This window comes from Neophocaena asiaeorientalis, unplaced genomic scaffold (genome assembly GCF_003031525.2).
Source record: "Neophocaena asiaeorientalis asiaeorientalis breed wild unplaced genomic scaffold, Neophocaena_asiaeorientalis_V1.1 scaffold357, whole genome shotgun sequence".
Lineage (NCBI taxonomy): Eukaryota > Metazoa > Chordata > Mammalia > Artiodactyla > Phocoenidae > Neophocaena > Neophocaena asiaeorientalis.
The window spans coordinates 976,418-991,732 of record NW_020173270.1 but is presented as its reverse complement, the minus strand read 5'-3'; the positions used below and the strand labels follow the sequence as shown (position 1 = coordinate 991,732).

The 15,315-nt window shown below is 56.1% G+C and overlaps 1 protein-coding gene and 1 pseudogene across 1 annotated transcript; one reads left to right on the top strand and one right to left on the bottom strand.

Annotated features, from left to right (window-relative positions):
- The first annotated feature begins 1,291 nt into the window (after positions 1-1,291).
- LOC112400353 (uncharacterized) lies at positions 1,292-1,391 on the top strand (annotated as a pseudogene).
- Positions 1,392-4,727: 3,336 nt separating this feature from the next.
- CDC37 (cell division cycle 37, HSP90 cochaperone) lies at positions 4,728-14,057 on the bottom strand. The gene is made up of 8 exons (XM_024745955.1): positions 13,838-14,057; positions 8,149-8,430; positions 7,704-7,812; positions 7,486-7,601; positions 7,277-7,399; positions 6,466-6,648; positions 6,294-6,365; positions 4,728-5,295 (listed from the first exon to the last, which is right to left on the bottom strand). The coding sequence occupies exons 1-8, from the start codon at positions 13,937-13,939 to the stop codon at positions 5,143-5,145; spliced, it is 1,140 nt and encodes a 379-aa protein (XP_024601723.1). The 5' UTR covers positions 13,940-14,057; the 3' UTR covers positions 4,728-5,142.
- Positions 14,058-15,315: the final 1,258 nt, after the last annotated feature.

The following is a 15,315-nucleotide window of genomic DNA, read 5'->3' as shown; positions in this document are numbered from 1 at the left end:
AGTGGGGACTTAAGTGTTTAATGCATACAGAAATTCTCATACTTGGACTTCCCTGGTGGTGTAGTGGTTAAGAAGCCGCCTACCAATGCAGGGGACACAGGTTTGAGCCCTGGTCCAGGAAGATCCCACATGCCACGGAGCAACTAAGCCCGTGCGCCACAGCTACAACTACTGAGCCCACATGCCACAACTACTGAAGTCTGAGCGCCTAGAGCCCGTGCTCCGCAGCAAGAGAAGCCACCACAATGAGAAGCCCATGCACCGCATCAAAGAGTAGCCCCCGCTAAAATAAAATTTAAAATAAATTAATTTTTTAAAAAGTATACAATTCAATTAAAAAAAATAAAGTCTTGTACTTAATACCACTGAATTGTACCCCTCAAAATTGTTAAAATGGGGACTTTCCTGGTGGTCCAGTGGTTGTGACTTCCCGATCCCACTGCAGGGGCCATGGGTTTGATCCATCGTCAGGGAACTAAGATCCTCCATACCACGTGGCATGGCAAAAAACAAAACAAAACAAAACAACCCAAAATGGTTAAGTGATCAGTTTTGTTATGTACATTTTACCACAATTAAACACACACAAACACACACACACACGCGTGCACGCACTTACAGAATGCTTATTCTGTGCTGTTCTCAGCCGTGGGGATTTAGCCATGAACAAAACACAGGAATCCCTGCCTTCAGGAAGCTTACATAAACCAGATAAATACTAATAAGCTCACTTGTGGGTTTTGTTGGAAGGTGGAAGTGGTGGGCAGAGAAGAGTGGAGCAGATAAAGGGTATAGGGTGCAGGAGTAACTTGTTTTAGTTTCTGTCCTCAGCACCCAGGGTAATTCCAGGCCCCCGGCAGGATATGTGTTGCCTATGAGCAGCTGTGTATTCAGGGCTTCCTCCTATAGCCACAAAAAAAGAGCACATTGCTTCGCTCAGCTTCCATGTCCTTGGCTTCTGGTGGGTTCTGCCGATGGGGAAGGCTGGCAGGAGATCAGAGGTGGGAGACAGACGAGGGTCCCTATTCCCTCCCTGCCCAACCACAGTTAGACAGTGGTGGTTTCTCTGTGGCCACATAACCTACAAGGAGCCGCTTCTTCATGGCTCCAGATGTCAGCAAGTTCTGCTCCCTTCCCATCCTCTTTAGTCCTGTCAAAATCTTCCCACTGTTGCTAGTTCCGGGTGCCTTATGGAATTACAACGCCCCAAAGATGTCCATGCCCTAATCGCCAGTGAGAATCAGGCATTAAGAATGCTACTCAGCTGACTTTAAGGTAGGGAGATTAGCACTTGCTTCAGCGGCACGTATACTAAAATTGGAAGGATACAGAGATTAGCATGTCCCCTGCACAAGGATGACGCGCAAATATGTGAATCATTCCATATTAAAAAAAATGATAGGGAGATTATCTTGGTGGACTCAGTGTATCCACAAAGGTCCTTAAAAGTGGAACGGGGAGGGGACTTCCCTTGTGGCGCAGTGGTTAAGAATGTAGGGGACACAGGTTCGAGCCCTGGTCCAGGAAGGTCCCACATCCCACAAAGCAACTAAGCCCGTGCGCCACAACTACTGAGCCTGTGCTCTAGAGCCTGCGAGCCACAACTACTGAAGCCCGCGCACCTAGACCCCGTGCTCCGCAACAAGAGAAGCCACCGCAATGAGAGGCCCGCACACTGTAACAAAGAGTAGCCCCCGCTCGCCGCAACTAGAGGAAGCCCGCGCGCAGCCAAAAATAAATAAATAAAAATAAAAATTTTTAAAAAGTGGAATGGGGAGGCAGAAAAAGAGGTCAGAATGATGTGACAGAACTTGATTCATCTTTGCCATCTTTGAAGATGGAGGAAGGGGGCCATGTGCCAAGGAACACAGGCAGCCCCTAGAAGCTGGAAACAGCAAGGAAATGGATCTTACCCAGAGCCTCCAAAAGGCTCACAGCCCTGCCAATGCCTTGATTTTAGCACAGCGAGACCCATGTTAGACTTCTGACCTATGGAAGTGTGAGGTAATGCATTTGTGTTGAAGCCACTAAGTTTGTGGTGATTTGTTACAGCAGCCACAGAAAATGAATCCACTCAACACACATCTGTTGGTTCTCCTGTCCCACTCACATCATTGCATTTGTTTTGAAGCCACTAAGTTTGTGGTGATTTGTTACAGCAGCCACAGAAAATGAATCCACTCAACACACATCTGTTGGTTCTCCTGTCCCACTCACATCATTACATTTTGTTCAGCGAAACCCTTTTGAGTGGAATTCTGTTTGCCGCTGAGACCCAGCCAATCATGCTTCTGGGAGCTTACTCTGGGTGGGATGCCTGTCTTCGTGGGAAATGGTGCGCAAAGGTATGTTTCGCTGCATTGCTTGTAAAATTAGAGACGGAAAAACTTGCAAGTGTTAAAAACGCTGGTGAAATAAATGCTGAGATGTGCACATACTGGAGCTTTCTACCAGGGTAGAAAGAATGAGGAAGTGCTGATGAACTGATAAGGAAAAATCTGCAGGGCCACAAGGTTCAGTGAAAAACAGCAAAGACGCGCGCCGCTGACTGCAGTGTGTTAGCTCCGTGTGAAAAAGGAACGGAAGGGGTAAGATTACATTTGAACTTACAAAAAGAAACCCTGGAAGGAGTCACGAGACACCGTAGAGAGTGGGCTCCCATGGTTGGGGGCAGGGAACAGGGTGGGTGGTGGGTGAGTAGAGAGAGAACCTACTCTATGTGTCTCTCTTAATAGCTGGTGTTTTAGATCCTAGCCCGTGCTAGGGTGAGGCAGGCGAGGCATGAAAGCAAAAAGGGCGCCAACTCAGTAATCGAGATAAATATTTTAATGTAATATTTTCCAAAAACACCATTAATGTGAAAAAAAACATGATGAACAAAACATTAAAATTTTAAGTCAAAAATCAGTAACAGGGCTTCCCTGGTGGCTCAGTGGTTAAGAATCCGCCTCCCAATGCAGAGAACACGGGTTCGAGCCCTCGTCCGGGAAGATCCCACATGCCGCGGAACAACTAAGCCCGTGCGCCACAACTACTAAGCCTGCACGCCACAACTACAGAAGTCCATGCACCTAGAGCCCGTGCTCCACAAGAAAAGCCAACGCAATGAGAAGCCCACGCACCGCAACGAAGAGTAGCCCCCGCTCGCCGCAACTAGAGAAAGCCCGGGCACAGCAACGAAGACCCAATGCAGCCAAAAATAAATAACTTTTTAAAAAAAATCAGTAACAGCGCTGAATTCGACTGAAGCCTGAGGTCAAACGAAATATCAGGAATATGGATTCTATCTTTGAAAGTTTTTGCAGTAAAGAATTAACAACTTGACGATCCTGAGTGGATCCTGGATGGGTGGGGTTTATCCAGGGTCTTAGGGGGGCCCCCCATACCTCCCCCCCCACCAGCCATTCTCATCTATATGAAAAGCATTAGGCAATGCCACTCAGGTTTGCAGCTCACTGTTGACCCCTGGTGGTGATCAGCTTGGACACAAAGGCATTTACTGAGGACCAGGACCTCTTCGGGGTGCTGGGAATATTTTAGGACCAAGAAAGACTCAGTTTGTGCCGTGGTGGTGCTCACAGCAAAAAGGAGACAGCAATACACACATCAGCAAAACCAGGCAGGTGAAGAAGCTGCGTGGCCAGACGTGATGGGTGACTCAAAAGGCGGGTCAAGGAGGACCTCTGGGAGGAGGTGGCAGAGCTCTGATTGGAGTGAGAAGCAGCTGCCAGGGGGTGGTGTCCCCCAGAAGAGGTGGGCAGTGGGCTTCACTGGACCCTTGGTATTTCATGTCTTAAAAGCTGACGTGTCCTTGTTTATTATAGTATTCTTTAAGCCTTTCCTGTGGCCCGAATATTCCATTATCTTTTAAAGGAAGACTGCTTTCAAAAGATTACTTTTTCAAGGGAAGGGTGCTCAAGCGGAGGGACGGGCATGTGCTGAGGCCCAGATTTTGAGCACCGGGGTACCAGGCGCCATGCTTGCCTGTACATTATCTCACCTACACCTCATCGCAACCCTGGGAGGAAAGCATGAACATCACTCTCATTGTACACAGGGGGACACTGAGGCTGAGGAAAGTGCCCACGGTCACACTGATAGAAAAACTTGAGAATGCTTAAGGATCAGCAAGGAGGGAGCTGAGAAGGGGAGGACATGACACGAGGGCAGGGAGCTGACCAGGCAGATGGTGTAGGGCCTGGTGAACTGCAGTGAGGTCTTAGGCTTCTGCTCTGAGGGATGTGCCCTGACTCAGGTGTTCACAGGTGCCCACTGGCGGCTGCCTGCTGGGGTCCAGTGAGGGCAAGGAAGACAGGGAAGAGGCTGGAGTGGCCATGCAGGCCAGAGGTGACAGGGACCTGAACCAGGGTGGAGGACGAAGGGCAGTGGACAGACTCAAGATTTGTTTTGGAGGCAGAGCTGGCCACGTGGAAGGTGAGACACGGTACAAGTTGATGCTCCTGAACGGACGGTGGGGGGTGGCTCAGAGGGATGAGATAATCCCAAGACTTACGGGGGCCGGGGGGGGGAGTGAGAACCCTTGACACAAAGGTGTCCTGGGGAAGTGTTCCAGGCAGCGGAACGATACATTCCTGGAGAGCCTGGAGTGAGGACGGAGGACATTGCCCATTTGCTGCAGGGCAAAGCTGGGGGCATCACAAGCCCAGCCGCCAACACTGACCAGGGTTCCCTCCCACCCCGCAAGAGAAGAGCTGTGCCAGCCCTCCTGAGGCCTCGCGGAGCATCTGAAATCCTTTATTGGAAGATAATTGCTGTTTACTATGTAGGAGACTCAACAGTGAAAACGGAGCCCACAGTGACTGGGGCAGGGCCCTCAGCTGGGGACCCCACCCATACCCTGTGGACCAGCCTGGCAACCTCTACCCCTCCCTGGACCCCCGAGCCTTTGGCATAATGCTGAAGTGGGGTAGCTGCAGGCAATGAAGCCCCTTGACTCAAAGCAGACTTGGATGAGCGCTCGGGGAGTGGGGTCAGTGGAGGGGGGTGGGCAGGCCCCTCCGGGCTAGGTGTGGGAGCAGCCAAAGTGGAGGAAGCCAGGAGCTGGGGAGATGGTGTCTATTTTTGTTTTCTGAAAAGGGGCGCACAGGGGCCTGCAGGCAGTCGGGCAGCAGCTGAGGTGGGTCATGCACTGACGTCTTTCTCGTCGCCCCGACTGGAGGCTTCCAGCAAGGGGTCCCCGGGACCCGCCTCCTCCTCTTCTTTGGCCTCACTGGACTTGGAGTTGGGGACCCAGAGGCCGGAGTCGATGCAGCGCTGCATGTGGTACTTCGCGTCCTGCAGCGAGAAGGGTGGGTTGGTGAGGCTGGGCTGCCACCTTCTGGTGGCCCGCCCGTGCCCTGCACATCCTCGAGCCTGCTTCCTGCTCTTTCTAGATTACAGCTTTACAAAAGAACTGCCCGCAATGGTGGAAATGGTCTGTAATCTGTGCCGTACAATACGGTAGCCACCAGCCACGTGTGGCTACCGAGTACTTCAAATGTGGCCGGTGCAGGGAAACTTTAAATCTCACTTAACTTTAATTCAAGTTTAAACAGTGTAGTCTAGAACAAGGGTGAGCAAACTTTTTTGTAAAGGGCCAGACAGTAAAAATCGTTGGCTTGCGGGCCCTCGGGTCTCTGTCAAAACCTCAACCCATCGTGCCTCAGCTTTATGGCTATAGCACAAAACCAGCCTCAGACAAGATGAAAATAAACCAGCCTGGCTGCCGCATTCCAATCAAGTTTTATGTAGAGACAGGCATTGAGCCTGCAAGCCATAGGCGGAAGACCCTTGGTCTAGATGTTCATTCCCACAGAAGCATCTAGAAACCCTGGGCCAGGGCTTGCGACTAGACTTTTTACAGATGAGGAAAGCAGTGTGGCCAACTGGTGAGACAGGCAGCAGGAATGGGGTCAAACCGAGGTCTATCAAGACTCAAAGTATTTATCTACCAGCGCGGTGACTGCTCCAAACAGCTGCTGCTTTTACCAGCACCAACTACGTGCTCAGCCCTCCCCATGGATTTCGTGAGTTAATATCGAGAGAAAGTGGTTTGATGAGGTAACTGAGGCTGGAAAGGGACCCCCTCCTTGGGCCACTCTGAGCTGCTGGCAAAGGTGGGGTCAGCTGGTGTGCCTGGCTGCCTCGTGTGCTGGCCACAGAGTGACAAAACGTCCCTTGTTCCTTTGAGAAGCCCAGGAGGGACGCTTCTACCAATGATGTGGGCAGCAGAGCTGGAGGGGGCGGAGGGAGACACGTCGCTGGCCCAGGTGGGCTTGGGCGCAGTTACTCACGGTGGGGTCCATCTTGCTGATGGCATCTTGGAGCATCTGCACGTCCTTCACGTCAAAGCATTTCTGGAGCTCCTGTGGGTGCAGAGGGGCGGGGTCAGGGCCTGGGTCCCAAGGAGCCTGGGGACCCCACTGGCTGCCTGCCTGCTGCCCGCCAGGGCCCAGGGAGCCGCACCTCAGGGAGGGACTCGTAGACCTCGACGGGGTCCAGGCCGCCGGGGCCAAGCCGCTTCCTGCGCTCCTCCTCCTCGTACTCCTTCATGGCCTTCTCGATGCGCAGCTTGGCCCGGCCCCGCACGCGGTCTTTGAAGGCCTCCAGCTCGTCGTTGAAGCCCTCCATGTACTGACGGTCAGCAGTCTGCGGGGGGCAGGGGCGTGCACAGGACTGAACTGGGGGAGCCAAGACCGCCCCACTGCAGGTCCTCAGAGACGCCCCAGGGCTCCCCGCATCTGCTCCTGAACTGACAGACGGGCACCCTGGGCCTCAGGGCTCTCCTCTGCCTCCTCTGAGCTCGACTTCACACCTCTGTGCTCACGACCCCCTGCCCGCACAAGCCCCTGAACCTCAGACTCGTGACACCCACCTCCTCCGGGTCCTCCTGTGGAGTTTAGCGGGCATCTCAAATGCAACACAGCCACCCCGGAGCTCCCGGTCACACCCCTTAGTCTGTCCTGCAGCTCCCCCAGCTCAGCAGGGATAGCTTTGCTCTTCAGGTGCTCAGGTAAGAAACCCACAGGCATCCTTGACTCTGGCCCTCACCCCAGCTTAGGACTTTCAGCACATCGTGCCAGCTCGGCTTTCCAAATCTGCCCAGGAGCCGACCACTCGTCAGCTCCTCCGTGGCCCAGCCCTCTCCTGACTGAGGACTGATCACAGGGGCTTGAGTCCGAGTAAACCCATGTCTGTCTCCCCCAGTGGACCGCAGGCTGGTTCCCTGAGGCGGACCACCCTCCACTCTGCCCTGGCCACTCCGGCCCCTCCCTACCTTGATCTTGGTGAAGAACTGCCGGAAGCAGGCACGGGGGTCCACCTTCAGGCTCTTGGCCAGCTCCAGGATGAACTGCATGACGATGGTCTGGTGGGCCACCTGCTCCATGAGCGCACATTTCTGCCAAGGGAAAACAAGCACGGCGTCACCAAGTGGCAGACCCAGGGCAGAGCCTTTCCCCAGCCCCAGGGGCGGGCTCCACGTACCTCCTCCACCTCTAGGTCAATGCACCAGATGACCAGGTAGTTGGCGGTCTCCTCGCACACCAGGTGGACGTTGTCCGACAGGTACTTCTGGCTGTCATCCCAGCGGCGGAGCATGCCTGCGGGAAGGTGTTGGCAAGGTGTTGGAAGGGCCCTGGAGGCGGAGGCCAGCCCCTTGTCACGTGCACCGCCCACCGGGCCCCCACCTGGACCCAACTTACCGAAGTGCTTGATCTGTTTCTCATACTTCTCCACGAAGGTTTTGTGTTTCTGTTCCCTCACCTCCTCCGACTCCTCCTCCGCCCGCTCAGGCTTGGTATTGACCATGCTCTGTGGTGGGGTGAGAAGGGGAGTGGGCTGGGGCGAGGCTGTGCGGCACCTCAAGCGTGGCCAGGTGGGCCGCGGCCGCAGCGCCCATCCCATCCAGGGTGGAGGTGGTGACGGTGCCATGAACATCAGCGTGGTGGGAGCGTGGGCGTGGCAGGTGTGGCCTCGGACTAGGGCCTTCGGGCAGATCAGAGGGGGGGTACCGGTGGGGTGCCGCACCTGCCTGGGCCCCCACACATGATCCCCTCCCCGCCACCTCCATCCACCCGTCCCTGGACCTGAGCAGTCCCCTCGGCCACACCTGCCACCGTCTGCCGAGCGCACCCGGCCCTCGCACACCTTGCTGAAGCCGTCCTTGCTGAGCGTGTCCACGTTCCAGGGCATGCTCTTCTCCTTCTTGCGCATCTCCTCCAGCTTCTGCTCCCAGCTCCGCTCCTCCTTGCGCAGCTGCTGTGCCTCGGCCTGCAGCCGCTCCAGCTCGGCCCTGCTGCCCTCGCCCTCGGCCACCTCCAGATCCTTCAGCTTCCGCTGGCACTCGGCCACCTTGCGCTTGCACTCGCGACAGCCCCTGTCCAGCTCCTCCTTTTCTTTCTGGAACTGCTCCATGCGCTCCACCCGGGCCTGTGGGACAGGCACGGCCCATCACTCTGCGGAACGGCTTGTCCCTTGACCCCAGCCCCAGCCCCAGGACCCCAACAGCTGCACCTGGGATGACCCCGGAGAATGTCAGCACCAACCTCCGTGTGCCGGACTCCCAGCTCCCGCTCTCGCCCCTACAGGTGCACCTGAGCCAGGGCGGGTCCCTCTTCTGCTCAGAACCCTCTACGGCTGCCACCTCACTTGGACCAAAAACCTAAGTCCTCCCTGTGACCCACAGGGCCGTGCGCAATCTGTCCCGTGCCCTCCATGGCCTCACCTCTTCCTGCTCACCCCTCCCTCCAGCCACACTGGCTGCCTCACCTTTTCTCAAACCCACTTCAAACCTCAGGGCCTTTGCACTGGCTGTTCCCTTGGCCTGGAATGTTCTCTCCCCAGATACCCCCCACCCTGGCATCCTTAACATCTTCTTTTTTAAAAATATATATTATTTATTTATTCATTGGCCGCGCCCTGCAGCATGCGAGATTGTGGTTCCCTGATCAGGGGTTGAACCTGTGCCCGCTGCATTGGGAGTGTAGAGTCTTAACCACTGGGCCACCAGGGAAGTCCCCCTTATCATCTTCAAATGTCCCTTACAGGGAATTCCCTGGTGGTCCAGTGCTCGTGCTTTCACTGCCGAGGGCCCAGGTTCAATCCCTGGTTGGGGAACTAAGATCCCACAAGCTGCGCAGTGAGGCAAAAAAAAAAAAAAAAAGTCCCTTACAGATGAGGCCTTCCTTGACCACCCGGCTGAAGGTCTCAACCTCCCCCTACTCTGCTCTGCTTGATCTTCCTCCTCAGCACTTGTCACCCGACGACAGCCTGTGACAATTATTTATCATGTTTTGGGCACTGTCCCCCTCCAAGGATACTGGCTCCACGAAGGTGTTGTGCCTCCAGAGCCAGGAACTGGGCCTGACACACAGTACGGACTCAGGAAAGCCTCGTTGGATGTAATAAAGTAATAAGGTGCTGGATAGAGGCCTCACCCCTCCCCAGGGTCTCAGGTTCCCCCTCCTCCCTGGAGCCACCCTCAGTAACACTCGGGCACCCTCCTGTGCCCACCACGCCCCTCAAGCCACCGCTGCTTGGGTGTCCCACAGGCACCTCCAATTCTGTGCCCCAAACTGAACTCCCCACCGGAGCCCCCCAGACCTGTTTTTCTGCTGTGTCCTCCCTCAGCAAAGAGCCTACCCCCGCCTCCTGTCCCAAGCTGAGGCCTGTTGTGAGCCCTGTCCCTCCCTCGCTGCCACCAAATCCTGACACTATTTTTTTTTTTTTTTTGGCCACACTACGTGGCTTGTGGGATCACAGTTCCCCGACCAGGGATTGAACCCGGGGCACGGCAATGAAAGCCTAGAACCCTAACCACTATGCTACCAGGAAACTCCCCTGACACTTTTCATTTCCAGTTGTTTCTCCAATTTGCTCCACCCCGAGTGCTGCACCTGGATCTGCAGAGGCCCGCTCAGCTCTGTCTCCAGGCCAGCATGCCCTCCTGAGCCCAGCCTAGTGCCCACCAGCCTCCTGTCCCCCCTACCCTAGACGCCACTCCTCAGACCTCCTCTTCCACTGCACCCCATCTCCTCAGTCCCCCATCCCGACTCCTATCAGATCACTGGGCCCTGTCACTCTGCAACCCTGCTTGGCTCCCAGCAGTGCCTGCTCAACCCAGACCAATGACTGAACCCTGAGAGGTGCCACCATCTTCCATCGCTGTCGCCCCAATCCAGGCTCGGAAGCTGCCACAGGAGTCTTTGAAATGTACCTGTCTGACCACAGCCCTCCCTGCTACCTCAGACTGGAGTGTCTGGGTTCAGAGGGGACCCCAGACCCCTGCCCCACGCTGGCCAGATGGCCAAGGCTCCTTGGGGGGCTGGGTCCCAGGCCGATGCCGGCCCCTGTGGTTGATGCTAGCCCTGAATGGACCAGCTCTCTCCTGACTCTTAGCCTCTGCACATGCTGTTCCTCCCACCTGGAACTCTCTTCCCCTTACTCCATCTGCTTTGTCCCCAAGTCTCCGCTTCGACAAAGCCTTCCCCAAGTGCCTGACCCCCAGAGTCACTGAGCCCCAAAGGCCCCTCTGTGATCATCAGATGACGTGATGAGATGCTAGTGGAAGGCCTTGGGGCACCAGACCTGGGGTCATATCTCACAGCCACCATGTAATGGCTGGGTGTCCCTGGGCCAATCCCCTAACTTCAGTTTCCTCATCTGTCAGATGCAGACAACAGTGCCAAGGTTGCACTGGGAAAAGCAAAAAAGGTTATAAAAGTAGACAGTCCAGAGCTGTGCCGGGTGCTCAGTCAGCACCATTCCCACGTTGGCTACTGTCATTACTGTCTGTCCCAGGGGACAATCTGTCTCTCTCTGGGGACTGTACTGGGGCTCAAACAAGAAAATGTACTTCAAGTGCTTAGCTCGATATCCAGTAAATGCTTATAACTGGTAACTGGGAGCAGCCCAGCTCCACCACTTATTGGTGATGTGACCTTGGCCAAGTCTCATACCTCTCCCTGCCTTGGTGTCCCCCTCTATGAAATGGGGTCTCACAGGGTTGTTTTGAGGACTAAATGAGTTACTCCCAGGAAACTGCCTGCAACACAGCATTCAGTATACATGTCCTCAACTGTCATCACCGCCGTCAATGGCCACGGCCACGGCCATGGCCACCAGAATGGTCTGCTAACTTGCTTCTGTGCTTTACTAGAGACCGTATCTCCAGATTCTAGCACAGGGCCAGGAAGACAGTGGGTGAGAATCGGGAGACCTGAATCCTTCTCTAACGCCCCATAGGACCGACATGGCCAACCCTGAGCCTCACTTTTCCCCACTCGGATGAGGCCCTCGCCTTGCGGAAGACACATTGTGGCCTCTGCCACCTCTCTTTTTCCATGATGGGACTGTGTCACCTGGAGCCTTCCTGCTGCCTTATGAGGGTTACGGTTGGCATTATAGCTGGCCTTGGGTGGCAGCAGGAATCTACCACACTGCTGGTTTCTGCTGGACGGCCATCAAAATCTTCCCGGCATCCTCTGAGCAGCCGCCAGGGAGGCCAAAGCTAAATAAAGGCCTCCTGGAGTTGCTGGGGGTGGCAGCCTGCCCGGCCTGAGCTTTACGTCTCCAGGAGGGGCTGTAGCAGGCTGGGCAGGGCAGAAGCCTTGGCAGCGAGAAGGGGCCACAGGTATCACTGCCCTCCTTACAGACAGGGGACCCAAGGCTCACAGAACCTGGATACCACACAGCTCACTGGGAGGAGCCACAAGAAACTAGTACTGGTGGCTGTTTCTGGGCAAGGGAGCCAGGGAGCTGGAGCTGGAGCCGGGAAGACTCGCTGGTCCCCTTCTGGAACCTTTGGATTATTTTTTTACCATGAGCGTGAATTACATGAGTAATAATAATGATAGTGGCTAAAGTTTCTACACAGTTTATTACATGCCAGGTGCTGTCCTGAGAGCATTACACACATTAAATACATAAGGCAACCCTCACAACAACCCTATGAGGGAGATACTAATAAGATCCCCAGCTGGAGAAATTGAGGCACAGAGAGATCAAAACTCACTGGGGGCAATGCAGCAGGTCAGTGATTCAGCAGAAGCCAGCATCTGAACCCGGGTGGGCAGGCCTGTGCTCAGAAGCACAGCAGGCTACCTTTCCTCTAATCCCCCTTTCCCCTCTGGTCCTGCGTACTCCCTCCCAGGCCCTGCGCCAAGTTCTTTTCAGATCTCATTTCACGTCGTCCTTACGACGGTCTCATGGAGGCGGGGTCTCGCTCCCCCTAAAGCAGCAATGGCCCTGTGGCAGGGCTGGGATGAGCACCCAGGCTTGGTGGCCGCTGAACCGGGTGCTGGAGACACCAGGCTCCCTGTCTCCACTCCAGCCCTGGGGCTCCCAGCAGCAGGCCAGGAAAAGGTTTTGTGCCAAGAGGGAGAAGGGTGTGGTGGGAGGAGGATGCTGCAGGAGAGGGGACAGCAGCCTCCCAACTCAGCAGGACCAAACCGTCCTCCCCACGGCGATACAGATTAACTATGTGACAGAAATAGGTGTTCCCAAGAATCGCCTTGAGAGCTTGCAGAGATCTTCAATATTTCATAATAAAATGTTACACATGGCAAGAAAGAGAAGTGCTAGAACTTTCTCCTTACACTCCAGGGGCCCACCCGGCAGACACTACCCAGGAGGCTGCTGCTTTAAGGAATGGGTTGGAACTGGGACTGGGAACCAGATGTAGGGACTAATGCTGGGTCTTGGCAGGATGGGGAAGGGCCCTTCTAGAAGCTTCTAGATAAACGACTGGGAGCTGATATATGGGAAGGTGGGGTGAGGAATTCCTAACTGGAAGATTCTGAGAGATATATGCCCTCAGTCTGAGAGTATAACAAGCATAGGAATGTGGGTGCAGGAGCTCTGATTTGGTGGAGTAGATTAGAACATTAGGTCTCATGAGAGCCATTCTGTTGGCCTGAGAGCGCTGCTGGTCAGGGAGAGGGGTGAGAGAACACACAGACTTGGGATTCTGGGGTCTGGATTTGGGGGAAAATAAATAAAAGAAGGGGCAGAGAATTTGGAATCAGACTGGGAGGGTTCCTGGTAAAAGCAGGGTCAGTGTGGGTGTCTGAGAACAGCAGACCAAACTGGGGTCAGAAGGAAGCTGGGGTGGGTTTAGGTCCTGGACTTGGGTTTGAATGAGGCATTCCAATGCTGGCGGAGGTTCCTACAGGAAGCCTGTCTCAGGGGTGGGCGGTGACTGGGCCTGCAGTACCAAGTAGGGGCAGGGGCTCTGGCTGGGCAGGACGCCACGTGGGTAGGGTTTCCTGATGCAATGGGAAATTGGGTGTACAGTGCATGAGGCTGAAGGAGAGCAGCCAGAATTGGAGGCTCCATCAGGGCGGAGCTGGTGGTTCAATCTGAAGGGGAACCAGGTTTCAAAATTCCAGTCCTAGATGGGACTGAGGGTCCTGGTGGGGCACCGGTCTACGTTCTAGGGAAGGGGTCCTGGGTGTGGGTTGGAGTCCCAGGCCAGGAACAGAAATCTCGGGGGAGGACAGAACTCCTTGCTCTATTGAGAGGAGGAGAACCTCTACATCTAAATGGGAATCACCGTCAAGATTCCGAAAGGCAGGTCACAGACTAGACTTAAAGTATTGGGAACTCTGGGGGTTGGGCGGGGCCAATGGGACATCCAAGATCACGGGCAAGGAACTCAAGGGTCTCGGCAATTCTGTTGCCCCGGAGTTGAATCAAGGAACCCCGGGCGATCCTGAAAGTCCAGACTGTAGGGTGGGAAACCCAGGTGTCAATGGCCGGGCCCCCAGCAGTATCAGGAGTCAGAACTCTGAAGCGGAGTCCCGAGAGTGGGGGAAGGCGCTGGGCGCGCGCGCTCTACCTGGTGCCGCCAGCGGAAGAGGCTGGCTGTGTCGATGTTGGGGTGCGTCTCGTCTTCATCGTCAGACACCTCGATGTGGTCCCACACGCTGTAGTCCACCATCTTGCCTCCGCGGCCCAGCCCGCTCCGGCTCTGGCAGCAGCAGCAGCGGCAGCGGCAGCAGCGACAGCTACGGCGGCAGCACCACACAGACTCTGCCCGCAGAGCCCCGCCCCTTCCGTTTCCGCCCGGACGCGGGCGCCCCCCGCCCGCGCGTGACGTCACATTCCTAGTAACCGCGGCAGCGGCACTGGCGACCGAGGTCTTAAAGACCCCTGCGCATGTGTTCCGGCTCCCCGAAGTCTTCGCCGAGACCTCACCCCATCGGGCTTGGGGCCTCCGCTAGTCACCTCCTAGGGGTATACGGGTGGATTCTCCATCCTTGAGCTCCCCTTCTCTCCCGGTGCCCCACGGTGGGCGTTTACGGCGGCCGTGAGGGGGGCAGTTGGCGAGACTGAGGGAGAGGATTGTCCCCTTAGCCACACCGCAGTGACGTCAGCCCGAGCCCACTGCTGGGGCCGGGCCTCGGCGAGAAGACCTCGCTCCCGCCCCTTGTGAAGAGGAACTTAACTTTGTGCCTGATAGGAACGGACATTCCCAGTCCGAGGGGTACAGGGCCCTGCCCTGGGAGGGTCTAAGTAAAGGAAGGATATGGCCCTGACCTTGAGGAGTCGGAGGTGGGCGCGATGTAGCCCTGCCTTAATGGCTGGTGTTTCCCCGGCTCGGACCACAGCCTACCCCTCGCGTCCGTATCTTCTGCCTCTAGCGGGGATTCGCGCATACACGCCCCCCTCTGGAATCACCCGGACCACACTAACGGGCCTCGGGAGCCTGTCCACTGCGTCCCCCCGTGCAGCCGCTGGGTGTCGCTAGTGTCTAACTAGCGGCCCGTGCTCTTGGCCTCGCGCCGGGTGGGGGTGGGGGTGGGGGTGGATCTTGGCAGTGAGCACGGCGGGGGGTCTTGACCCGTTGAAGTACTCTAGGACTGCTCGCAGCGCCTGCCCCCTTCCTCGTCCCGGGCGCTAAGGACTCCATTACACTGAGCTTGGGCGACCGCAGCCACACATTTTCATACATCCCTATCCACGCTGTGACACCGGGATAAAAGGCTTCGTTGCAGCCTAGGGCAAGGATTATCTCAGATTAAAGGGCGCTGGGGGGACAGGGTGGACGGGAGGAGCTTCAACCGGGAGGTTCCTGGTGAAGGGAGCCTCTTCCAGACTCCCCCAGAGCGGGCGTTGGAGGGAGGGGTTGGATATCAGGACAAAAGCGCCCGCCTGCTGCCGCCCCTCCCCCTCGCGCTCCATTCAAACCCGCGAGTAGGCGGGCGGGGGCGGGGGAGTCCCCCTCTCCTCCTCCTCCTCCCCCTCCAGCCCCGGCAGTCCAGCATCACAGCGGCAGTCAAGTCCCGGGCACGCGCGCGCAAGGACCCACACCTC

What these genes read in the sequence shown, in the direction of transcription:
- CDC37 (XM_024745955.1), bottom strand. Translation starts at nt 13,939, where the DNA reads ATGGTGGACTACAGCGTGTGGGACCACATCGAGGTGTCTGACGATGAA. An exon ending in GAAACAGATCAAGCACTTCG is followed by an intron (nt 7,602 to 7,703) that starts GTAAGTTGGGTC and finishes ACCTTCCCGCAG; the next exon opens with GCATGCTCCGCCGCTGGGAT. An exon ending in TCTACGAGTCCCTCCCTGAG is followed by an intron (nt 6,366 to 6,465) that starts GTGCGGCTCCCT and finishes CTGCACCCACAG; the next exon opens with GAGCTCCAGAAATGCTTTGA.